The 27178-nt window shown below is 37.7% G+C and overlaps 1 protein-coding gene across 3 annotated transcripts in view; it reads left to right on the plus strand.

Annotated features, from left to right (window-relative positions):
- The first annotated feature begins 242 nt into the window (after positions 1–242).
- The window catches only part of LOC117327972 (transmembrane protein 135-like), a 227312-nt gene continuing 200376 nt past the window's right edge, over positions 243–27178 (plus strand). For all 3 annotated transcript variants that reach the window (XM_033885239.1, XM_033885242.1, XM_033885240.1), the window contains exons 1-2: positions 243–397; positions 2096–2223. In XM_033885239.1, the coding sequence (XP_033741130.1) occupies positions 251–397; positions 2096–2223 (275 nt within the window). In that variant the 5' untranslated portion in view covers positions 243–250. The remainder of the gene's footprint in view (positions 398–2095; positions 2224–27178) is intronic.

Raw genomic sequence — 27178 nt, forward strand, 5'->3', positions numbered from 1 at the left:
AATGCAGTTTTATTAAATCAAATCAGAGCTGTAAAATTACATCTTTTAATTCGCCAAACGTGCGAAACATTAAAGCAGCAAGACGGTCTACACTCAGCTGACGCGGCCACTTGCCAAGTCTAAACACGTGCTCTTTGTTTACAATATTCACTTCCTGGATATTGCTCTGTGTACTGTTTCGCATGAAATATACCGCGAGCTGTGATTGGTCAAAATTAAAAAACGGAAGTGGATAAACGACAAATTCAAGATGGTTGTCTTCGGTAAGCCGACAAGTGTTCCTTACACTTGTTATGAACTTGGACACACATGGTCACCTTCCTGTACAAAAGCATCCCTCGGAGTATCCCTCGACGTCTTCAAAGAAGCCCTGAAAATATATGGCAGCCTCTATTTGGTATGCTACTAGTCACACGAAGCAAATAAACTTGCCAAAACAAGACATTTTATGTACTCTAGCATGGACTAGTATCAGAGTCCAAAAGTCACGATTTTCACATGGCTGTGTGCATTTGTATATTCACCACAGCAAATGTCATATCGATCCATCCATGTAGTAATAATGTTTGACGGAATTGTAAGTGGACCCGACGATGAGTACATGGCTGTCTAGATGCAATATACAATCACTAATCATTGGTAATCAAAGCTCAGGTTTTTAAAACTAAAATAAACATGAATGCATGATCTCCGTTTGAGAGGATGCTCAGGAATACCAAACACTTCAAGTTCGCATATCCTCAACAATCATTAAAAACGCAAGTTCGTGTGAAGTCGTTTTTAGGTAATATACATATTCTCTATCTGTATTCATGCTGTAATAAGAAAGCGTAATAAAAAATACTTTGCCAGGCCTTGAACTAGTTACCTCTTGATCTCAAGGCAAAGTTTGAAGCCCAGCGCAGGCAGGGTATTTTTTCGTTATTCCTTTCTATTTAAACAGAGTTTAAATACACTGTGCCACAACAAGGATTCTGTCTCAAATAGCAATGATCATGAGGGCTGGTAGATTGTGACAAGTTCCTTTAAATAATTATAAGCCAGTAATTTTGGAGGTTCAACATGGCAAGAAACTTTTAACTTCCTATAGGCAATTTACCCATTGCTGACTCTCAAGTTTTCAAACTTTGGATTTTGATTATATTTAATATTTGAATTACATCCAAAATTTCAGCATTGCCATGCATGTTAATGCCTCCTTCTCATACATATTAACCATTAAATCCACAGTAGCAATTTGTCGAAAGCATATACTGTAAATATTGAAGAGCTATTCCATTTATTGCCTCATATATGTACATCAGAATATTTTAATGAAACCTGAATTGCACAGGAATCTAACCAAATGTTGATCATATTTTGGTTGTCATCAGTTAAGGTTAAAAGGCCAAGGTCACATTTTACCTCTTCTGAATGAGATACAATACATCTTGTCCTGTTCTGAATCAATGTCACAACTTGAGAACCCCTCAATAGATTTGGTTTTCCTGAAAATAAGTTTGATTCCCTTTCAGAAGGCTATTGGGACAACTTCAACATAGACTCTTCAGTTTAATGATTTAGTTTTCACAATATTCTTCATGCATTTTGTAAACTGTTTCGTTTGGCTATTTTAGCCTACTACTTATACGTAAAGTGAAATAAAGGGTTTACTTTGCCTAGTTCTAAACAAAATACAGTTGTACTTTGTTTATTTTTATCAATTGTAAAGTTTGTGTTCAATACACTGGTAATGTTTGTCCTTTTTTCCTTGTCATATGTCATTCCTTCATTCACATGTTAGAATTGTCAATCATTCTTTTATCTACTGATCTACTTTAATGAAAATGTAATATTCCTTGTGAATTATTCACTTTATTTTACATCAAATATTTGCAACAATTAGATTAAGCTATATTATAAGGAGCTATTTTACCAAAAATTTGCAATATAAAGACACAGAATTGTTTTCATATACACACTGTACTGGCCTTGCATGGACTTCTGTTTTGATTGTATTGAGCCAAGATGTTTTTTTCTGACAGAATATTTTGTTAATTTTTTTTACATGTAAATAGTTTATGGTATCTAATTGAGATATATTGGTATTCTTCAGATTGCTGGTATTGCAAAGAAAAGGGGCAAGAAATATTTTCAGCAGAAATGGTTAGCAGAAACCTTTCAGTCGACCTTGTTCCTAACAACAAATGGGACCCTATTTTTGGTGTTTTTCTGTCTATGGAGGTAAGATACAATAAATTGATGATTATCTGTTTATAGGGATAGATACTCTAGTCATGTTATGAAATATCTAGAAAATATTTATCTGTGTCATGCTATCATAAAAAGTTTGTTTTGTTTTTCCAGTTAAGTGTATTCTTATAGTAGAATGTACAGATTGCACATGTTTATAAAAAGTAAAGCACACAAGGTACTCTTAAAAATCAGGGAAAAAATATACATGTATATCAAATCCCAAGCCAGGGACATGGGTTAAACTAACTCCTATGGCACAAAATTTAGTCTGTATATTACTGGTTATTTTTCAGGTAAAAAAATTGTGATTTGCTTCCAAAACTGTATAATCAAATCTCTGCGACACTAATATTTGTTGTTTATATATCAGTAGTCAAATTGTTTTGGATATCATGTCATCGTGAAATAGTTGACTTGTTATTATCATGATATACTTATAAAAATATATCGTACAATAGTGATTATTCACCATACACTATTGGTACATTTTCTTATCAATCTAGCCGGACACCTTGTAGAATATAGGACATTTAGAAAAAAAAGATAAATTTTTTGTGATTTAAAATTTTGGGTCATGATTGCATAAACAAAAAAATTGCAACAATTCCTTACCTGCAGAAATAACCAGTTATATAGTATATATATATAAGAATATTACATATATCCCAGGGGTGAGATGACTTTTTTTTAATTTGCGTTGCCAGTGTTTGGTTGATAGAATCATATTATGTCATGGACATATTTCTTATGTAGAAGAATGTAAAATCCTATTAAGCATGTTTTTACATCTGATTTGTTATGATCTTCAAAGAATAATTTTGCTACTCCACTTAATGTGTTATATATATATATATGTATATTTATATGTATTATTAGCTCACCTGGTCCGAAGGACCAAGGTGAGCTTATGCCATACCGTGGCGTCCGTCTGTCGTCCGTCCGTCCATCAACAATTGACTTCTTTTTAATAACCACTGATCAGAATTTGACCAAATTTGGTCAAAAGCATCCCTATGGGGTGGGGACTCAAAATTTTACAAATGATGGGGCTGATCCCCCCGGGGGTCTTAGGGGCGGGGCAAAAAGGGGTCAATTTGGCTAAATTGATATAAATGACTTCTTTTCTGAAACCAAGCAATGGATATTGCTCATATTCACCTGGTAGCATCCCCTTGGGGTAGGAATTCAAAATTGTACAAATGATGGGGCTGATCCCCCTGGGGGCTGAGGGGCGGGGTCAAATTGGGTCCATTTGGCTAAAATGATATAAACAACTTCTTCTCTGGTAGTATATAAGTGATGAATATCATTCATACCCGACTGGTAGCGTCCCTAAGGGTTCAGGATTCAAAAAGCTACAAATGGTCCAGCTGACCCCCAAGAGGCTGAGGGGCGTAAAAGTGAGCAATTTGGCCATATTTCTATAAACACTTTTTTGTAGTATTGAAAGTGTTGAGATTCCCAACCCATAACCATATATAGCATTGCTGGGCACCATGACATAACGACAATCATGTTGTAGAAACAATCCTTTGGGTCTTTCAACTTCCCGAGAGAGACTTGACTGCTTTTCTAGGTTTTATCTTTGAAGCATTTCAGGTCCCTTCCCCTTAACTATATATAGCGTTGTTAGACATTAACAAATAAAGCTATTAACAAATTGAACATGAACATATTTTGATAATTGGTCAAATCCAACCAGGTGAGCGATACAGGCCCTCTGGGCCTCTTGTTATTACTGTATATGCTTTATTAATATGATTGCAAAATCTGCCTGATTAGAACGTATTGGATGATTTCTTTAATAAATATGCATTTATCATGGAAATAGTTTTTCCTTTTACATTTGTAAATAACTGATATGTTTCGAATTGTTTCAATTCATAGATAGTGCAACTAAAGTATTTTGAAGTGTTAGTTTGTCTGGAGGAGATCTATAAATGTTAAGCTTCATTCACACTTTTCAAAAAAGTTGGAAATATGAATTTGATAATCTGAAAGCATAGTGAGTTTGAAAGTCAAAAATAGTACACAGCTCTGTAATATAATTATATGGATCCAAACCTTGTAATATAATTATATGGATCGAAACCTTGTAATATAATTATATGGATCGAAACCTAAGTCCCACACCGAAATAAAGTACAAAAAAAGTATGGGAAAAAAGTACTAAAAAAGCATAGAAAAAGTATGCTTTTTTTGACTCAATTTGGAACCGATATTCCAACACGGTTCCAAATTGAGTCAAAAAAAGTACTAAAGTACAAAAAAAGTCTAACAAAAGTATACCTTTAGTACATTTTATTGTTTTCATTAAGTACAGAAAAAGCACAAATATAGTACAGAAAAAGTACATTAAAAGTACAATAATAGTATAAAGTGCACAGGGCCAAATTGATGGTGTACTTTTTTTGTGCTTTTATACTTTTTTAGTACTTTTACAGGGAAGTCCATAAAGTACAAAAAAAGTACAAAAGTACAAAAAAAGTATGAAAATGGTACAGAAAAAGCAGGAAATTAGTACTGAAAAAGTAGGAAAAAAGTACCAATAAGGTAGGAAATTAGTACTGAAAAAGTAGTGGAAAAGTAGGAAAAAAGTACTAGAAAAGTAGGAAAATAGTACTAAAAAAGTAGGAAATCTGTACTGAAAAAGTATCAAAAAAGTAGGAAAATGGTATTGAAAAGAAGGAAATTAGGACTGAAAAAGTAGGAAAAAAGTACCAATAAGGTAGGAAATTAGTACTGAAAAAGTAGTGGAAAAGTAGGAAAAAAGTACTAGAAAAGTAGGAAAATAGTACTAAAAAAGTAGGAAATTTGTACTGAAAAAGTATAAAAAAAAGTACTGAAAAAGAAGGAAAAAATTACCAAAAAAGGGACTTAATTTAATGGTGTAGGAAATTCGTTGCTTAAACAATACATACATCAGTCCCATTCCTAAGAGAAATGCACAATTGTATCAAGTGAAAACAAACATTGAAATACAAGATTAGTTATCCAATCACAATTCCACTGAGTATAATTTCATGCCATAGCAAAGTCTGGATCTAATAAGCTCGAAATTTGTTTAAGGGTGAGGTTAAGGATTTACAGATGGACATCTATGTATAAGGGCAATAACTTTTGATAAATTATTCTAATATTTTTTTCAAGCAGGAAAACACAATTTTATATCATGTGTATGTAGGAGATCCAGACAAAAAAAATATACCATTCTAAATAAAAAGGGCAATAACATTTGTAAAAATTGTCGAATCATAATTCCTCTTGAGGAAACACAACAAAAAGATGTAAATAAAAAACAATGCATAAATGCATACTGAATACAATGAAGTATGGTATATGCATAATGTTGCTTGCTTAAACTGGTCAAATCCAAGTAAGTGTGAATTCGAAAAATAAAATGTCTGATTCTCTTCATTCCTTTCTTGCTTTATGCGAATCATTGCCCTCAATTCGGACCACAATGCAATATCTTCAAGCTTTCCGTCACTTCAGAATGTACTGCATAATCTGTTGGAAGAAAGAGAAAATTTTAAAATATTTTGTATATCAAAACTTAGAATAATTGTGAAGATTTGTTCAATATAAAAATGTAGATAATTTTCCTTATATATGCACCTGATCACTTTACTGTCATTTATTACATGCATGTCTGCTTGGAAGTCTTTTTATCAAGAAAAGCTAGCCACAGGTATACAAGTTTAAAGTTACAACATAAAACTTTTAATTATAAGGATAAGTACTTTAATAAAAATCAAGCTACTCCAGAATTCTCTGACAGTTTGTTTCATCTTAAATTATGCAACTAACTATCAAAATACTCCAAAACACAGATTTTTTTTATTCAATCATTTCTTGAGATCATTTTTTTGTGAATTGATCATGATCTAGAACGAATATTCATACCCTGCCTACACTGCTCTCCGGCAGGGTATGAAGTCCCTCCCATTGCCGATAGTGTAGCAAGCCCCGATGTGATTCACATCGGGCAGTATTAGCAGTGGTAAAAATTTTCTCGGATAAAAAAACACATGTAAATTGATGATTCTGGTATCTATTATGAATATTCAAGCAACAAACCTGCACATTACTTCAAATGTTTGACAATAAATAGTAAAATCCAAAACGAGCAAGACACACGGAGATATCAGTTCAAACATACCGCCATCTTTGATACAAGTGTAAAGGTCAATTTCCTTATAAGGAAATCAAAATAAATTGATGCTAATGAGGTTTCCCGCGAGATTTCAACAGGAAAACAGATTCGGAGTAATATATCTCGGTAAGGAAGGTCAATTCATTCTGAAATTATTTAATTACGCAAAGTAAGATTCGCTTTCTTCACAAGAGTTACAAAAGAGTGGTTAAATATCTCTGATTATGTATTTATTTATCGTAGTAGCTTCATCCATATATGGATCACGGGTTCCATATTTGGGTTAGAATCCTCGCGAGAGTTCTTCGAGAAGTATCATGGCGGATCACGGAGATAACTCCGAGCAGTATGATATCAGAATATGCGAATTAAAGATTTCTAGATTAGACGGTAGGCTAATACATTACAAAATTGTATTAGAAATGTTTAATTATACGAACTATTACTCCAAAGTTAAACGATATCCGCTATTTGTAGCATTTTCGAGGTTCACTGTTTTGCTACATTACGAGCAATGGGAGGGAATCGTAGCTCTGACGACGACCATCTGTCAGAAATTGTCCGTCCGTCGTCCAGAGCTACGTTATCGCAGCTAATCATGATCATGACATACAACAAATTTTCAATGGATTTTATTGACTTCGTTTTTGAATGTATTTTCTTCAAATTCCATATACTATAGTAGACAATTATTAGCTCATTTACCGATATTTTTACATATATTCCCTAAAATAGATATACACATGTTGCCCGAAATGTGACGTTACTTTCGTTCTTATATTCTAACTTAAAAATGTCATTGCTATTTTTTTTGAAATTTTATGCAATATCTCTTGAAATCAACTACAAAAAATTCTGTAAATATTATCAGATGAATAAGCAAATAATTCTTTACATGTAAGTGAAATTTCAATAAATTCCATTGAAAAACGAAGTCATAAAAATTAAGATATTACGAATTTACCGTTACGTGACAGAAATAAAAATGCAATATAACTACGTCGAAGTTCGTCAATAAAGAAATAAAATTCTTCTTGTTCTCAATATTTGAGTGCTATCAATCAGGATGCTTATAAAATCCCAGGCGTATGGTAGCATAAATCTGTAAATTGAATACTTACGATTGAAACACACGTGGATCTAGCAGTTCTTTGTTAATTAAACTCGGGCCGTGTAAACTGTAATCGGTGATGAATTCATTATGAAAACCCTGAAACACGAAGTAATCAAGTATTAATATTAACATGTGTAGGCCCCTATTCACCTATATAATGTGAAACGATGTAGGAACGTGCAGAAGACGAAATAGATTTAAATAATAAAATTGTAAACTTACCTGGTCGCGATATCTGTGATATTTTCGGGTCAAAATGAGCATTTGTCGCCAAAAACAACAAGAAAGCTGATATTCTTTGGCCACTTACTGACAGATAGTCGATCTTCTTCAGTTAGGCAAGAAAATGAATTTCGTTTTTAGGCTATTCTATATCAAAATCGTGTTTGTTTATGTTTCTTCCGTTGATAAACATCCGGTGAAATTCAAACATGGCTATCAGACTTCCCGCTAAAATCTCGCTGTTTGTTGCATCATGGGATAAAAAAAAAGTTTTGTCGGAGATCTACTGTATCGATTTCATTCTTTTATTACTTGTTTTTTTTATATTCTACTTCCTTAATCTCTATTGTTTCATACTTTTGGTATTACTACTTCAGCATTTAAAGCTTGCACATTGCACAAAATGATCGCACGAAGCGAACTCGTCAAATCTCGGTAGATTCCGTAAACCGAAGTAAACAAACGAGATCACGGCCCCGAGGTCATAGGTGAACCGACCGATGGTAATCTGACACAGGTATAAATAAGCCTCGTCAGTACCTGTTATGTAATCCGGATGTTTTGTTTAAATGAGGGTAGGCAACTGTGATCTGATCGTAGTGAAAGGCAGTCAAGCTTGACAATGTAAATTGTTATAATTAACGCCGCGGGCATAAGACTTAGTCTAAGAGGGGCAATTAATATGTGTACAGGTGAGACGGGAGGTACACAGGTAACTCCAATAAACAATAAAGCTAGGTATGATTTGCCATTACAGTCGACTGTCGCTTATATTAATTAACACCACGGGTGAAATTAACTTTCGGTACGACGTTAAGCATATATATCCTGATCGCTTTGTTAGCTTAACACACAGGACAGGTTTCAAGATTTAGTTTAAAACAGTTGAAATATTTTTGATCGATCTTGGTGTTGCAGTTATTCAAGCCGTCTACTATATCAATTAAAATATTTATGATAGATCTTGGTATTGATCTTGATTTCTGTATACAATAGAGTATTTTATTTGTACACACAACACTCCTACGAGATCATTCTACAACATATTAGAGTACAGCTACATTGTGTCGTTGTCCGAATTATCGTACGATCTTGCTAAATAAATATCAGACAAATTAAAGTTTTCTTTTTGTGTTCACTTTCACCATTTCAATGAATGCTATGTAATTCTGATTTAAATACCGGAATATTGTTCCTTGATCATGCCTGTTTGTTGTCAGTCAAGCCATATCGAGATCGAGATCATCACAGCGCTTGACTTCAATATACGTTTTACAAAGAAGCGTCCGAGTGACTATATCAGTATTACACATGTTTATACGAGTATATCGGTGAATATTTTGACAGAACACGACGTGATTTCGGGTGCAATTATCAGATGTAATCTTAAAACCACGTATATCCAGCAAGTATATGATATGCAGACAAAGAGCAGGTGATTTTAATTTCATTTGAATGAATTAAAAGCGTATTACAGGCACGGGCACATGTGTGTTCGTAGAGTGATCCCCGATCTGGTAGAGGTTAACGTTTGGATAAACGAAATGTTTTAAACTCCGTTAAAGAGTTTATAATTAAAGCCAAAATACTGTAACTTCAAAGAACGATCTGGAACAAAAATTTTATAGAGCTAAGTTTTGACGTTCGTCACATGAACGTATAGTAACATTCATCAATTTGAAGTTTATTACTTCTGAGATGCATATGGAAATACAAACGAAAAGTGACAAAGAAATCACCGTTAAAATGTGTGAACCTTACTAACAAAGTACATTGAAGTGAAATACTTATGATAATAATTGTTGAATTTTAATTATTTTTAGATAAATTTCTGTGGTACTGATCAAAGTATGAAAAGTATTTTTTAGAACATAAAAAAAGACAAAAAAAAACAAAACAAAAAAACAAAAAACGAGATCAAAAACATTTAATATTACCAAATGATAATTTTCTGTATCTTATTTGATAGATATTTGTTGTGGTTAATCCTGGGTATTATTTTTTTAGTCTTAGATTTGTAGTCGACTGAAAAAGTCAGATTTAATTTTGAAAATATTAATATGCTATAACCCCTCGCAATGTCTGAAAATATTCTAAGTCCATAATAAGTACAAAAAAAGCACAATGGCATTAGCTGAAAAATTCTAAGTCCCAAAAAAGTAGGAAAAAAGTACATCCATATTTTCACAATCTTTCAAAAAATTCTAAGTCAGATTTTAGCACAAAAAAAGTACTCTGAAAAATTTCAGAGTCCAAATAAAGTACCATGAAAAATTTCTAAGTCCAGAATAAGTACAAAAAAAGTACTCTGAAAAATTTCAGAGTCCAAATAAAGTACAGAAAAAGTACCCTGAAAAGTTTCTAAGTCCAGAAAAGTACAAAAAAAGTACTCTGAGAAATTTCAGAGTCCAAATTTAGTACAGAAAAAGTACTCTGAAAAATTTCTAAGTCCAGAAAAGTACAAAAAAAGTATACTTTTTTGGTACTTTTTCAAAAAAGTAGGAAAAAGTGTATACTTAAAGTAGCATAAAAGTATACTTTAGTGTGCTTTATTTCGGTATAATTGTAATATAATTATATGGATCGAAACCTTGTAATATAATTATATGGATCGAAACCTTGTAATATAATTATATGGATCGAAACCTTGTAATATAATTATATGGATCGAAACCTTGTAATATAATTATATGGATCGAAACCTTGTAATATAATTATATGGATCGAAACCTTGTAATATAATTATTTGGATCGAAACCTGGGAAAAAACCCTAAAAACCGTTAATAACTTGTCATTTGAGCAATCACATTTAGCCCTCGGATATGTATCAAATTTTTGTGATTCAAAAAGTTTCTGAGAAAAAGTTCCTCTAGATAATTATGCAAAATTAACACTAAACATACTTAAGCTGATTGTTACAGATCGGGGATAAAATAGGCTAAAATCTTTAAACAACTTCTTCTCAATAACCAACAGCCCGAGGGAGTTGATATTGGGTCTGTAGCATACTAAGGTGAGGGGCTACCAAGTTTGTTCAAATGAGTTACCTTGACGTACATTCAAGGTGACAGCGGTCAAATAGGCTAAAATATTTCCGTGATTTATTTTCAATAGCCGAAAGGTCCAGAGACCTTATATTTGGCTTGTGGCGTGCCTAGATTAAGACTAGAAAGTTTTTGAAATGGGTGACCTTTATCATAATTTAAAAGAGTTAAATTGGCCAAAATATTTAAAAGACACCTTTTCAAATAGCTGCAAGGCAATATATGGTCTCTGATACACTTGTTCTTAATTATGTTTATGTATCAAAAGGATAACTAGATAGCAGGTGGGCGATTTGGGCCCATTGGTGCCCTTTAGCTTGTTATAGCATAAACTCATTTCAACAACGGAATGCCCCTGAAGGATTCAGTTTTCCTAAAACACAGTTATTTGCTGGTTAAGTTTGATATCTTAATGAAGACTACACCTGTTTTTACAGTTGATATGCCAGGTGATAAAGTTCGTAACAACATGTTATTGTAATGTTTCTAGATAAATTGAAACTAAATTTATTAAATCTTGTCAATTAATAATTCCGAGATCACATGAAGAATTTTTTTTATTCATAAAGCAGTTACTAGAACTGAAAAGAGTGGACTTTTATGCTGTTTTACCTAGCACTTTATGTTGTATATGTACAAAGTAATGCTATCAGAATACATATGTAGTTAGAATTCTGTAATATGCATTTGAATTGAATTGAACAAGTTCTTTTTAAGGAATCCATGTGTATGTACTTTGAATTTATAGTCCATTTCTTAAAAAAACATAACCTCTGGGTTAACTTGTAGTTTGTATGTCAGATACAATTCAGATTTAATCAGGCAGATTTTACAATGCATATGAAATTTGTAATTCTTTGGGAAGCATGTTGGGTTTTATGGCATATGTGTACAAAACTGCAACTAAACAAGCGCTTTTCCAAATATATATTCAGAATAAATGCATGACTTGATTTGACATTGCACAAGTTGATGATATTAAGCTTGTACATTAGCATGTAATACTACCATATACATGCTTCATGACAATCAGTGTGTAATTTTGGAATGATGATCTTGTATGTTTACGTATATAAAGGACATTGGAGACTGTATATTAGATATATAGTACTGATAATTTTGGGAGGATCATTGTTTGTATAAGGGAGACTGAACTTTGGATAGTAATGATAATTATATAATTTTGGGGGATCATTGTTTGTATAAGGAAGCTGTACTTTGGATAGTAATGATAATTATATAATTTTGGGGGATCATTGTTTGTATAAGGAAGACTGAACTTTGGATAGTAATGATAATTATATAATTTTGGGAGGATCATTGTTTGTATAAGGAAGCTGTACTTTGGATAGTAATGATAATTATATAATTTTGGGGGATCATTGTTTGTATAAGGAAGCTGTACTTTGGATAGTAATGATAATTATATAATTTTGGGGGGATCATTGTTTGTATAAGGAAGCTGTACTTTGGATAGTAATGATAATTATATAATTTTGGGAGGATCATTGTTTGTATAAGGAAGCTGTACTTTGGATAGTAATGATAATTATATAATTTTGGGGGATCATTGTTTGTATAAGAAAGCTGTACTTTGGATAGTAATGATAATTATATAATTTTGGGGGATCATTGTTTGTATAAGGAAGCTGTACTTTGGATAGTAATGATAATTATATAATTTTGGGGGATCATTGTTTGTATAAGGAAGCTGTACTTTGGATAGTAATGATAATTATATAATTTTGGGAGGATCATTGTTTGTATAAGGAAGCTGTACTTTGGATAGTAATGATAATTATATAATTTTGGGGGATCATTGTTTGTATAAGAAAGCTGTACTTTGGATAGTAATGATAATTATATAATTTTGGGGGATCATTGTTTGTATAAGGAAGCTGTACTTTGGATAGTAATGATAATTATATAATTTTGGGGGGATCATTGTTTGTATAAGGAAGCTGTACTTTGGATAGTAATGATAATTATATAATTTTGGGAGGATCATTGTTTTTTTAAGGCAGGCTGTACTTGAGATAGTGATGATCAGTATATATTACTACAATTGCATGGCTTTGCCACCATACACACAAATTCATATGGCATCCATTTTATCCTCATTATGACAACCTTGTTATGACACCCTCATTATGGCATCCTTGTTATGACACCCTCGTTACGACACCCGCGTAATGGCATCCTCATTATGACACCCTCGTAAGACATCCTCATTATGAAACCTTCATTATGACATCCTCATTGTGACATCCTCATTATGACATCCTCATTATGACATACTATTTATGACATCCTTGTAATGACACTCTCGTTATGATATTCTATTTATAACACCTGTTATGGCATCCTCATTATGACATCCTCATTATGACATCCTCATTATGGTATCCTCATTAAGTCCTCATCATGACATCCTCATTTTGACACCCTCGTGATGACATCCTTGTTATGACACCCTCGTTATGATATTCTATTTATAACACTTGTAATGGCATCCTTGTTATGACATCCTCGTTATGACATCTTCGTTATGTCCTCATTATGGCATCCTCATTATGACATCCTCATTATGGTATCCTCATTATGTACCATTATGACATCCTCATTATGACACCCTCGTGATGACATCCTTGTTATGACACCCTCGTTATGACACCGTCATTATGACATCCTCGTTATGACATCCTCATTATGACATCCTCGTTATGACATCCCCATTATGACATCCTCATTTTGACACCTAGCTTCATTATGACATCCTTGTTTTGACACCTTCGTTATGACACCGTCATTATGACATCCTCATTATATCCTTTTTATGACACCCTTGTTATGACATCCTCATTATGACATCCCCGTTATGACATCCTCATTATGACATCCTCGTTATGACATCCTCATTATGGCGTCCTCATTATGACATCCTCATTTCGACACCTTCATTATGACATCCTTGTTATGACACCCTCGTTATGACACCGTCATTAATGCATCCTCATTATGACATCCTTTTTATATCCTTTTTATGACATCCTGTTTATGACATCCTATTTATGACATCCTTTTTATGACACCCTCTTTATGACATCCTCATTATGACATCCTAATTATGACATCCTCGTTATGGCGTCCTCATTATTACATCCTCGTTGTGACATCCTTGTATGACATCCTTGTTACAGAGATGAAAATGTTCAGCCGATTGGCTGATTTCAGCCTTTTTGAGAATATCAGTGTAATGTAAACTTGTAATTTTTCCCATTGAAAAGATTGAGTAATCTAATTTTCAGCCTTTTTGCCCTTAGTCCATTTTCATCTCTGTTGTTATGACATCCTTGTTATGACATCCTCGCTATGACATCCTCATTTTTACATCCTCATTATGTCCTCATTATGACATTGTCGTTATAACACCTTCATTATGACATCATAATTGTAGTACAGGATAGCAACACATGACTGTGAAATGTATAAAACTGTCTTGCTATGTATTTATCGTGGTGTAGTGGAACTGGACTGGGCTGAGCACCAGTGGCCAGTTATAGCTCAAATGATTAGAGTTTCTGTCTTGAGTTCAGAGGTCCAGGGTTTGAGTCCCAGTTGTATCATCTCCTGTTAGAGTATGACAGGTAAACATTATTGATTGGCCTTTATTTGTAATATCGTGTATAGTGAGGATATAGATTTACGTAGATCTACAAGATATCATGAAAATGGTATATTTATAGTTTATCAACAGACATTTTTTATCTTTGACATGAATTAGAAAATCTGGTTTGCTTTTCAGTACATCTCATAGTTTTTTTCAACTAATTCAGCTTGTGTATCTACATTCTAAATATACCACGGTCAGAGTTAGGTTTGATATATGTTGTGTTATATATCGCACAAACTACGAATGTGTTGAATGGCATCAATGCTATGTTAACACTAATACTGCATTATACAACTCATTAATTTTTTGTTTTTATATTAATTGTTGATAAGATATAGAAGGGATACAATTTAATTGGAAGTATAAAATCTTTCCAATGCTGTTTTTGATTGATAATAAATCACCATTTTTTTTCTAACTGGTGTCAGTGATCTATATAATTAGTCCATTATTACATGTAGAAATATTTCTGGTCTGTATAGAATGCTCAGTGTCAAAACTAGATAAAAAAATGCATTTAAATCAATTAGTGCAGCACTGGTGTTTGTCTTAATGTGGGTTAATTGACCTGGTGTCGTACAGGTAGGGTGATCAGGCTAGCCAGTCTGTCTGTGTGTCTGTGATTTATGGACATTCTATCAGGGGACCATTATGACAGGGTGTACTGTGAGTCGATGACGGTGTCAAGGTTTACCTTCCACCATTATCTTATATTTTTCGTTTTGTTTAGAAGACAATTATGGTTATAATCTTGATATTATCTACTGGTAAAGAGGACATTTTCAATTGGTTTTTTGTAGGCAAGCTAATGATTAAATTATCATAAATCAAATAGACATTTGCAGATATTCATTCTCTATATTGTCATCGCTGTGATAACTGGAATAAATGGGTGTTGATCGTGTGTTTGGTTCCTCGTACCCTGTGGCACAGTTAGTGTACCACACTGTTATATAAATAGTGATGGGACAAAAACTCGGGCAATCGGTGCTAATCGCGAGATACACTCATGGATATATATTGATCTGTATTATTTTTTCATACCGCACTCGGGGAGGTCATAGTACCAGGCAATGTCAGTAATCATCACTAATTTGTAAGGACAATTAGCAATCAGCACTGTCATTAGGACAGACTAACAAGCGGGCACTACGGCTGATCGATGAGGCTTCAGGTGAGAGATGAGGCCTAGCTTAGGGGTTGTAGGATCCATAGAAAGAGATAATGTCCATCCTAATGAGGGGAAGTAGGACCCTCAGAATAAAGTCATAATGAGGGAAAGTAGGACCCAAAGAAGGAAGGTACAAATGTCGGGAGGTAGCTAGGACCCTCAGAGGAAAGGTGAAAATGAGGAGAAGTAGGACCAAAAAAATAAAGGGAAGGTCCAAATGAGGGAGGTAGCTAGGACCCTCAGAGGAAAGGTGAAAATGAGGGGAAGTAGGACCAACAAAATTAAGGAAAGGTCCAAATGAGGGAGGTAGCTAGGACCCTCATAGGAAAGGTACAAATGGGGGGATGTAGGACCAACAGATCTAGCGGAAGGTTTAAATTAGGGGAAGTAGGTCCAACAGATCTAGGGGAAGGTTTAAATTAGGGGAAGTAGGACCAACAGATCTAGGGGAAGGTTTAAATTAGGGGAAGTAGGACCAACAGGAGGAAAATCGAAGGATTGAGGGAGATAAGATCCAAGGTCCAAATGGGAGGAGGTGGGGAGTGAGGATAGTGAGATAGAGCCATAGGGAGGGAGCCCTTTGGCAGGGAAATGGAGTTGAAGGGGTAGAGGGTATGTCTTTAGTCACTGAGGAGCAGACTAGAAGAGGTGAGACCCAGCTGGTGACTAGAGCAGGCATCACAAGGGAGATGGACCCAAGTGATGGGAAGTAAACCCAATTAATGCAGGGAGTATGGGGTTAGGGGAAAACATAGATCCCAGGTAAAAGGAAAAAGATCTGGGGGATAGATCAGTTTCCATTAGAAGTATGCACTGTAGAAAAATAGCACTGAGATGATGACAGGCCCAGGGTGGGACTAGAGCCTTGCTTTCTATGGTACCAGTATTGTCCCAAAGAAAGCTGGGCCATGTCATGGTTGTTAATTAAGCTAGGAAGAGATTCTGCAAGAAGAGATAGTGTCATATATTGGGATTAGACCCCAGAAAAAAGGTAGAACATTAGCTAAGAGCAAGTTTTAGACCATGGGGAGCATGGTGTCCATCAGGTGGTGCCTATCAGTACAAACAGGAAGGATCACCAGGAAAACATGCATTAATAAGCAAATTGGCAGCAAAACTATGTACATGTATTTATTTGTGGTGTCAATTAAAATAGATTTGAGGGAGCTGAATGCACTGGTAGTGCAGCTGTTGTTATGGTTAAAATGCCACAGCAGCTGTAACCCTGATTAAGGCAGACATTGACACACATCACCTGGAGCAGTGCTAATTATACATACCGGGGTGGAGAAAGGATGGAGAGAGTGTATCCCTGGTATACTGGGGTGGGGATAGGATGGAGAGAGTGTATCCCTGGTATACTGGGGTGGATATAGGATGGGGAGAGTGTATCATTACTGGGGTGGAGATAGGATGGAGAGAGCGTATCCCTGGTATACCGGGGGTGGAAATAGAATGGGAGGGTGTTCTAATGGTAATACTGGGGTGGAGATAGGAAATGGGGAGGGTGTATCACTTAACTGGGGTGGAGAATAGGATGGGGAGAGTGTATCATTACTGGGGGGGAGATTAGGATGGAGAGAGTGTATCATTAACTGGGGTGGAGATAGGATGGGGAAGAGTGTATCCCTGGTATACTGGAGGTGGAGATAGGATGGGGGAAAGAGTGTATCCCTGGTATACACTGGGATGGAGATAGGAGGGGGAGAGTGTGTATCCCTGGTATACTGGGTGGAGATAGGGTGGAGAGAGTGTATCATTACTGGGGTGGAGATAGGATGGGGAGAGTGTATCCCTGGTATACTGGGGTGGAGATAGGATGGGGAGAGTGTATCCCTGGTATACTGGGGTGGAGATAGGATGGAGAGAGTGTATCATTACTTGGGTGGAGATAGGATGGAGAGAGTGTATCCCTGGTATACTGGGGTGGAGATAGGATGGGGAGAGTGTATCCCTGGTATACTGGGGTGGAGATAGGATGGGGAGAGTGTATCCCTGGTATACTGGGGTGGAGATAGGATGGGGAGAGTGTATCATTACTGGGATGGAGATAGGATGGGGAGAGTGTATCCCTGGTATACTGGGGTGGAGATAGGATGGGGAGAGTGTATCCCTGGTATACTGGGGTGGAGATAGGATGGGGAGAGTGTATCATTACTGGGGTGGAGATAGGATGGGGAGAGTGTATCCCTGGTATACTGGGGTGGAGATAGGATGGAGAGTGTATCCCTGGTATACTGGGGTGGAGATAGGATGGAGAGAGTTTATCATTACTGGGGTGGAGATAGGATGGGGAGAGTGTATCATTACTGGGGTGGAGATAGGATGGGGAGAGTGTATCATTACTTGGGTGGAGATAGGATGGAGAGAGTGTATCCCTGGTATACTGGGGTGGAGAAAGGATGGAGAGAGTGTATCCCTGGTATACTGGGGTGGAGATAGGATGGAGAGAGTGTATCATTACTGGGGTGGAGATAGGATGGGGAGGGTGTATCATTACTGGGGTGGAAAAAGGATGGAGAGAGTGTATCCCTGGTATACTGGGGTGGAGATAGGATGGGGAGAGTGTATCATTACTGGGGTGGTATACTGGGGTGGAGATAGGATGGGGAGAGTGTATCATTACTGGGTTGGTATACTGGGGTGGAGATAGGATTGGGAGGTTATAGAAATAAGGGGAATGTGAACTGGGACTGAGAAAGATTGGAGGGGTTTACTGGGGTGGAGAGAGATTGGAGGGGGTTTACTGGGGTGGAGAGAGATTGGAGGGGGTTTACTGGGGCGGAGAGAGATTGGAGGGGGTTTACTGGGGTGGAGAGAGATTGGAGGGGGTTTACTGGGGTGGAGAGAGATTGGAGGGGGTTTACTGGGGTGGAGAGAGATTGGAGGGGGTTTACTGGGGTGGAGAGAGATTGGAGGGGGTTTACTGGGGTGGAGAGAGATTGGAGGGGTTTACTGGAGTGGAGAGAGATTGGAGGGGGTTTACTGGGGTGGAGAGAGATTGGAGGGGGTTTACTGGGGTGGAGAGAGATTGGAGGGGGTTTACTGGGGTGGAGATAGGTGGGGAGGGGACATAAATACAGGGAGGGTGTGAAGGGTGAGGAATGATGTGGAGTTGGTATGTAGAGGAAGGGTATATTGGGTTTGGGAGGGCTGGGGCATGAGTAGTGAATGGTATGGGATCGGGAAAAGTGGGAAGGGGAAATAAGTAGTGGTAGGGTATATTTGGGAAAGGTTGGGGGAGAGTATAAAGTGGCAGAGAAAACATTGGGTGGGGAAAGATTGTTGGAGGGCATTATTAGGAAGAGTCAACTAGGGCATGGTTAGGAAGACGATACTGGGGTAGGGCATTACTCCAGGTTAATTTAGGAGTAGGGGAGGATAAACCATATCGATATTAGCGGGTCCCAGGGTGGATTGGTAAGGGGGGGGGGGGGGGGGGGGGGGGGGGGGTCCCAGGGTGGATTGGTAAGGGGGGTCCCAGGGTGGATTGGTAAGGGGGGTCCCAGGGTGGATTGGTAAGGGGGGTCCCAGGGTGGATTGGTAAGGAGGGTCCCAGGGTGGATTGGTAATGGGGGGGTCCCAGGGTGGATTGGTAAGGAGGGTCCCAGGGTGGATTGGTAATGGGGGGGTCCCAGGGTGGATTGGTAAGGAGGGTCCCAGGGTGGATTGGTAATGGGGGGTCCCAGGGTGGATTGGTAAGGGGGGGGGGGGGGGGGGGGTCCCAGGGTGGATTGGTAAGGGGGGTCCCAGGGTGGATTGGTAAGGGGGGTCCCAGGGTGGATTGGTAAGGGGGGTCCCAGGGTGGATTGGTAAGGAGGGTCCCAGGGTGGATTGGTAATGGGGGGTCCCAGGGTGGATTGGTAAGGAGGGTCCCAGGGTGGATTGGTAATGGGGGGTCCCAGGGTGGATTGGTAAGGAGGGTCCCAGGGTGGATTGGTAATGGGGGGTCCCAGGGTGGATTGGTAAGGGGGGGTCCCAGGGTGGATTGGTAATGGGGGGTCCCAGGGTGGATTGGTAAGGAGGGACATTGAAAACTCATTATCCACAGACGAGTTATCTAGTTGATAGATGGTCTCAGAAGGGAGGTGAACATCTGTAGCAGGGCATAGTAGGAGATGGAATGACAGAATATTGTCCCTGTCAATGACAGGATAAACATTTACACCTGTATATATGACAATGGGTGGGACAGTCGTTAGACATGATGGCAGTACAATAAATGATTACACATGTGAATATGGCATAGAGTGCACACATAGATAAGGTACACACCTTATAGTACCTGGTGTGGTGGTGATGTTAGTTATAGTTATAGGGGGGGGTAAAATCAAGTGTTAAGTAGAACTTGTATTCATGGTGTGGAGATAGGGGGTGGATATGCCTTATTAACTTGTATCATCCATGCTTAGAAAGTACTAGGGGGTGGATATGCCTTATTAACTTGTATCATCCATGCTTAGAAAGTACTACCATAGTCTCTGGCATTGAGCCCCTATCTGGTTTTGGACCCAGAATTATTAATTGCAGCATGGAGGATATGCAAACAAGTGAAATTGTCCTTCAATTAGCTTATCCCATGTACAATTGTATCATTGGTATATGTTGGGTGTCCTGTATCGTTGGTATGTGTCTTGTGTCCTGTATCATTGGTATGTGTTGGATGTCCTGTATCATTGGTATATGTTGGGTGTCCTGTATCATTGGTATGTGTTGGGTGTCCTGTATCATTGGTATATGTTGGGTGTCCTGTATCATCATTGGTATGTGTCTGGTGTCCTGTATCATTGGTATATGTTGGGTGTCCTGTATCATTGGTATATGTTGGGTGTCCTGTATAATTTGTATATGTTGGGTGTCCTGTATCATCATTGGTATGTGTCTGGTGTCCTGTATCATTGGTATATGTTGGGTGTCCTGTATTATTGGTATATGTTGGGTGTCCTGTATCATTGGTATGTGTTGGGTGTCCTGTATCATTGGTATGTGTTGGGTTTCCTGTATCATTGGTATGTGTCTGGTGTCCTGTATCATTGGTATATGTTGGGTGTCCTGTATTATTGGTATATGTTGGGTGTCCTGTATCATTGGTATATGTTGGGTGTCCTGTATCATTGGTATGTGTCTGGTGTCCTGTATCATTGGTATGTGTCTGGTGTACTGTATCATTGGTATGTGTCTGGTGTCCTGTATCATTGGTATGTGTCTGGTGTCCTGTATCATTGGTATGTGTCTGGTGTCCTGTATTATTGGTATGTGTTGTGTGTCCTGTATTATTGGTATATGTTGGGTGTCCTGTATCATTGGTATGTGTCTGGTGTCCTCTATCATTGGTATATGTTGTGTGTCCTGTATTATTGGTATATGTTGGGTGTCCTGTATCATTGGTATGTGTCTGGTGTCCTGTATCATTGGTATGTGTCTGGTGTCCTGTATCATTGGTATGTGTCTGGTGTCCTGTATCATTGGTATGTGTCTGGTGTCCTGTATCATTGGTATGTGTCTGGTGTCCTGTATCATTGGTATGTGTCGGGTGTCCTGTATCATTGGTATGTGTCTGGTGTCCTGTATCATTGGTATATGTTGGGTGTCCTGTATCATTGGTATATGTTGAGTGTCCTGTATTATTGGTATGTGTTGGGTGTCCTGTATGATTGGTATGTGTTGGGTGTCCTGTATGATTGGTATGTGTCTGGTGTCCTGTATCATTGGTATGTGTTGGGTGTCCTGTATCATTGGTATGTGTTGGGTGTCCTGTATCATTGGTATGTGTCTGGTGTCCTGTATCATTGGTATATGTTGGGTGTCCTGTATCATTGGTATATGTTGAGTGTCCTGTATAATTGGTATGTGTCTGGTGTCCTGTATTATTGGTATGTGTTGGGTGTCCTGTATTATTGGTATATGTTGGGTGTCCTGTATCATTGGTATATGTTGGGTGTCCTGTATCATTGGTATGTGTCTGGTGTCCTTTATCATTGGTATATGTTGGGTGTCCTGTATCATTGGTATATGTTGAGTGTCCTGTATTATTGGTATATGTTGGGTGTCCTGTATCATTGGTATATGTTGAGTGTCCTGTATCATTGGTATGTGTCTGGTGTCCTGTATTATTGGTATGTGTTGGGTGTCCTGTATTATTGGTATATGTTGGGTGTCCTGTATCATTGGTATGTGTCTGGTGTCCTGTATCATTGGTATATGTTGGGTGTCCTGTATCATTGGTATATGTTGGGTGTCCTGTATCATTGGTATATGTTGGGTGTCCTGTATCATCATTGGTATGTGTTGGGTGTCCTGTATTATTGGTATGTGTTGGGTGTCCTGTATCATTGGTATGTGTTGGGTTTCCTGTATCATTGGTATGTGTTGGGTTTCCTGTATCATTGGTATATGTTGGGTGTCCTGTATCATTGGTATATGTTGGGTGTCCTGTATCATTGGTATGTGTCTGGTGTCCTGTATCATTGGTATGTGTCTGGTGTCCTGTATCATTGGTATGTGTCTGGTGTCCTGTATCATTGGTATATGTTGGTGTCCTGTATCATTGGTATATGTTGGGTGTCCTGTATTATTGGTATATGTTGTGTGTCCTGTATTATTGGTATATGTTGGGTGTCCTGTATCATTGGTATATGTTGGGTGTCCTGTATCATCATTGGTATGTGTTGGGTGTCCTGTATTATTGGTATGTGTTGGGTGTCCTGTATCATTGGTATGTGTCTGGTGTCCTGTATCATTGGTATGTGTTGGGTGTCCTGTATCATTGGTATGTGTCTGGTGTCCTGTATCATTGGTATATGTTGGGTGTCCTGTATCATTGGTATATGTTGAGTGTCCTGTATTATTGGTATGTGTTGGGTGTCCTGTATCATTGGTATGTGTTGGGTGTCCTGTATGATTGGTATGTGTCTGGTGTCCTGTATCATTGGTATGTGTTGGGTGTCCTGTATCATTGGTATGTGTTGGGTGTCCTGTATCATTGGTATGTGTTTGGTGTCCTGTATCATTGGTATATGTTGGGTGTCCTGTATCATTGGTATATGTTGAGTGTCCTGTATAATTGGTATGTGTCTGGTGTCCTGTATTATTGGTATGTGTTGGGTGTCCTGTATTATTGGTATATGTTGGGTGTCCTGTATCATTGGTATATGTTGGGTGTCCTGTATCATTGGTATGTGTCTGGTGTCCTTTATCATTGGTATGTGTTGGGTGTCCTGTATCATTGGTATGTGTCTGGTGTCCTGTATCATTGGTATGTGTCTGGTGTCCTGTATCATTGGTATATGTTGGGTGTCCTGTATCATTGGTATATGTTGGGTGTCCTGTATTATTGGTATATGTTGTGTGTCCTGTATTATTGGTATATGTTGGGTGTCCTGTATCATTGGTATATGTTGGGTGTCCTGTATCATCATTGGTATGTGTTGGGTGTCCTGTATCATTGGTATGTGTTGGGTGTCCTGTATCATTGGTATGTGTCTGGTGTCCTGTATCATTGGTATGTGTTGGGTGTCCTGTATCATTGGTATGTGTCTGGTGTCCTGTATCATTGGTATATGTTGGGTGTCCTGTATCATTGGTATATGTTGAGTGTCCTGTATTATTGGTATGTGTTGGGTGTCCTGTATCATTGGTATGTGTTGGGTGTCCTGTATGATTGGTATGTGTCTGGTGTCCTGTATCATTGGTATGTGTTGGGTGTCCTGTATCATTGGTATGGTGTTGGGTGTCCTGTATCATTGGTATGTGTCTGGTGTCCTGTATCATTGGTATATGTTGGGTGTCCTGTATCATTGGTATATGTTGAGTGTCCTGTATCATTGGTATGTGTCTGGTGTCCTGTATTATTGGTATGTGTTGGGTGTCCTGTATTATTGGTATATGTGGGTGTCCTGTATCATTGGTATATGTTGGGTGTCCTGTATCATTGGTATGTGTCTGGTGTCCTTTATCATTGGTATGTGTTGGGTGTCCTGTATCATTGGTATATGTTGGGTGTCCTGTATCATTGGTATGTGTTGGGTGTCCTGTATCATTGGTATATGTTGAGTGTCCTGTATTATTGGTATGTGTTGGGTGTCCTGTATGATTGCAGGTATGTGTTGGGTGTCCTGTATGATTGGTATGTGTCTGGTGTCCTGTATCATTGGTATGTGTTGGGTGTCCTGTATCATTGGTATGTGTCTGGTGTCCTGTATCATTGGTATATGTTGGTTGTCCTGTATCATTGGTATATGTTGAGTGTCCTGTATCATTGGTATGTGTCTGGTGTCTCGTATTATGGTATGTGTTGGGTGTCCTGTATTATTGTATATGTGGGTGTCCTATATCATTGGTAGTGTCTGGTGTCCTGTATCATTGGTATATGTTGGGTGTCCTGTATCATTGGTATATGTTGGGTGTCCTGTATCATTGGTATATGTTGGGTTTCCTGTATCATTGGTATGTGTTGGGTTTCCTGTATCATTGGTATGTGTTGGGTGTCCTGTATCATTGGTATATGTTGGGTGTCCTGTATTATTGGTATGTGTCTGGTGTCCTGTATCATTGGTATGTGTTGGGTTTCCTGTATCATTGGTATGTGTCTGGTGTCCTGTATCATCATTGGTATGTGTTGGGTGTCCTGTATTATTGGTATGTGTCTGGTGTCCTGTATCATTGGTATGTGTTGGGTTTCCTGTATCATTGGTATGTGTTGGGTTTCCTGTATCATTGGTATATGTTGGGTGTCCTGTATCATTGGTATATGTTGGGTGTCCTGTATCATTGGTATGTGTTGGGTGTCCTGTATCATTGGTATATGTTGGGTGTCCTGTATCATTGGTATGTGTTGGGTGTCCTGTATCATTGGTATGTGTTGGGTGTCCTGTATCATTGGTATATGTTGGGTGTCCTGTATCATTGGTATATGTTGGGTGTCCTGTATCATTGGTATATGTTGGGTGTCCTGTATCATTGGTATGTGTTGGGTGTCCTGTATCATTGGGTTGTGTTTAGTGTCCTGTATCATTGTATATGTTGGGTTGGGTGTCCTGTATCATTGGTATATGTTGGGTGTCGATATCATTGGTATGTGTCCTGGGTCCTGTTATCATTGGTATATGTGGGTGTCCTGTATCATGTTATGTGTCTGGGTCCTGTATCATTGGTAATAGTGCGTGTCCTGTATCATTGTATATGTGGGTGTCCTGTATTCATTGGTATATGTTGGGTGTCCTGTATTCTTGGTAATGGTTGTGTGTTTCCTGTATCATTTGGTATATGTTGGGTTGTCCTGTATCATTGGTATATGTCTGGGTGTCCTGTATCATTGGTATGTGTCTGGGTGTCTCTGTATCATGGTATATGTGTCTGTTTCCTGTTTATCATTGGGTATATGTCTGGTGTCCTGTTATTCATTGGTAATATGTTGAGTGTTACTGTATCATTGGTATATTGTCTGGGTGTGCCTGTTATTCTTGGTATATGTTGGGTTGTGCCTGTATCATTGGTATATGTTGGGTGTCCTGTATCATTGGTATGTGTCTGGTGTCCTGTATCATTGGTATATGTTGGGTGTCCTGTATCATTGGTATATGTTGGGTGTCCTGTATCATTGGTATATGTTGGGTGTCCTGTATCATCATTGGTATGTGTTGGGTGTCCTGTATTATTGGTATGTGTCTGGTGTCCTGTATCATTGGTATGTGTTGGGTTTCCTGTATCATTGGTATGTGTTGGGTTTCCTGTATCATTGGTATATGTTGGGTGTCCTGTATCATTGGTATATGTTGGGTGTCCTGTATCATTGGTATGTGTTGGGTGTCCTGTATCATTGGTATATGTTGGGTGTCCTGTATCATTGGTATGTGTTGGGTGTCCTGTATCATTGGTATGTGTTGGGTGTCCTGTATCATTGGTATATGTTGGGTGTCCTGTATCATTGGTATATGTTAGGTGTCCTGTATCATTGGTATATGTTGGGTGTCCTGTATCATTGGTATGTGTTGGGTGTCCTGTATCATTGGTGTGTGTTGGGTGTCCTGTATCATTGGTATATGTTGGGTGTCCTGTATCATTGGTATGTGTTGGGTGTCCTGTATCATTGGTATGTGTTGAGTGTCCTGTATCATTGGTATATGTTGGGTGTCCTGTATCATTGGTATATGTTGGGTGTCCTGTATCATTGGTATGTGTCTGGTGTCCTGTATCATTGGTATATGTTGGGTGTCCTGTATCATTGGTATGTGTCTGGTGTCCTGTATCATTGGTATATGTTGCGTGTCCTGTATCATTGGTATGCGTTGGGTGTCCTGTATCATTGGTATATGTTGAGTGTCCTGTATCATTGGTATAAGTCTGGTGTCCTGTATCATTGGTATATGTTGAGTGTCCTGTATCATTGGTATATGTTGGGTGTCCTGTATCATTGGTATGTGTTGGTGTCCTATTTCAGCATTGGTGGTGTCCTATATCATTATTTGTCTATCATGTGATTAGGAATTCTATATTTGTTTTATTTCCGTTCTTTAGCATGAAACAATAATCAATTAATTGTCTGTAAGAAGATTCTGTGATAATTTGTTTTTGCTACGTCAATAAGGTGTGTTTTAAATGTTGAAATACCTTTAGAAAAAATGATTGAAAGGTTTGCACTGGTAATTATGATTTTTTGTTGTTCTGCAATGTCTCGGGGGATTCTACTGATTGGCTAAAGGTCATAAGATAAGTCCTATTGGGGAACTCTATTTACTGTATTCCACCTTGTCAAAGGCTTCAATTCGAGACGCAGTATGAATAAGATTTCATAGATTTCTATGTTAATAATTAATTACTGCTTTCATTGTGCTATTTACCAAGTACTGGATAAGTTGAGTGATTGATGGCAAAATCAATGGTCATAGATCGTTCATCATAATTAGTACACAATAGTGTCACGATGATCCTTGGTCTTACCAGGGTAAATAATACCTGGTATGATACCATATATGGGCCAAACAGTTCGACACAATAATGATAAATGTTTAACAGGGAGGATTAGATTATATTACCTGTTATAACTGGTGCACCTTCTGACCAGCGATATTAAGTAATGTTAGGTACACAGTACATCAGGTTCTCCCTCCATATCTTAGGACGGCCATATGTATCACACTGTGTGGTTTACTACTAAGTTTCTATTGTCTAAGTTTAATATCACCCATTTTTCTCTTGGCGGGATTGATCTCAATTTATGAAGCAGAAAAATCTTTCAGAATGATGCAGGAATGAAATGTGTTTAAATGATTTGTTTATACAGATGACAGTGACCTTTAGACATGGGGTAACATATGTTTAACATGGAAATCAATAATTCTAATTATACACTGGAAAATTAATCTTTTCAAAATGTATTTGAGTTGAAAAACTGTATTATTGATTGAGTTATATGTAAGTTAAAATTCATTGATTATAAGCCATACGTCATGGTTATTATGTTGTAAATGTCAGTTTTAACGTGATTTTGTTTTATTGTCTTTAAACAGGTAGAAACTGAGTATGACAGGGAGATATCTGATTGGATATCAGTCCATTAGGTGT

This window comes from Pecten maximus, chromosome 5, assembly GCF_902652985.1.
Source record: "Pecten maximus chromosome 5, xPecMax1.1, whole genome shotgun sequence".
NCBI lineage: Eukaryota > Metazoa > Mollusca > Bivalvia > Pectinida > Pectinidae > Pecten > Pecten maximus.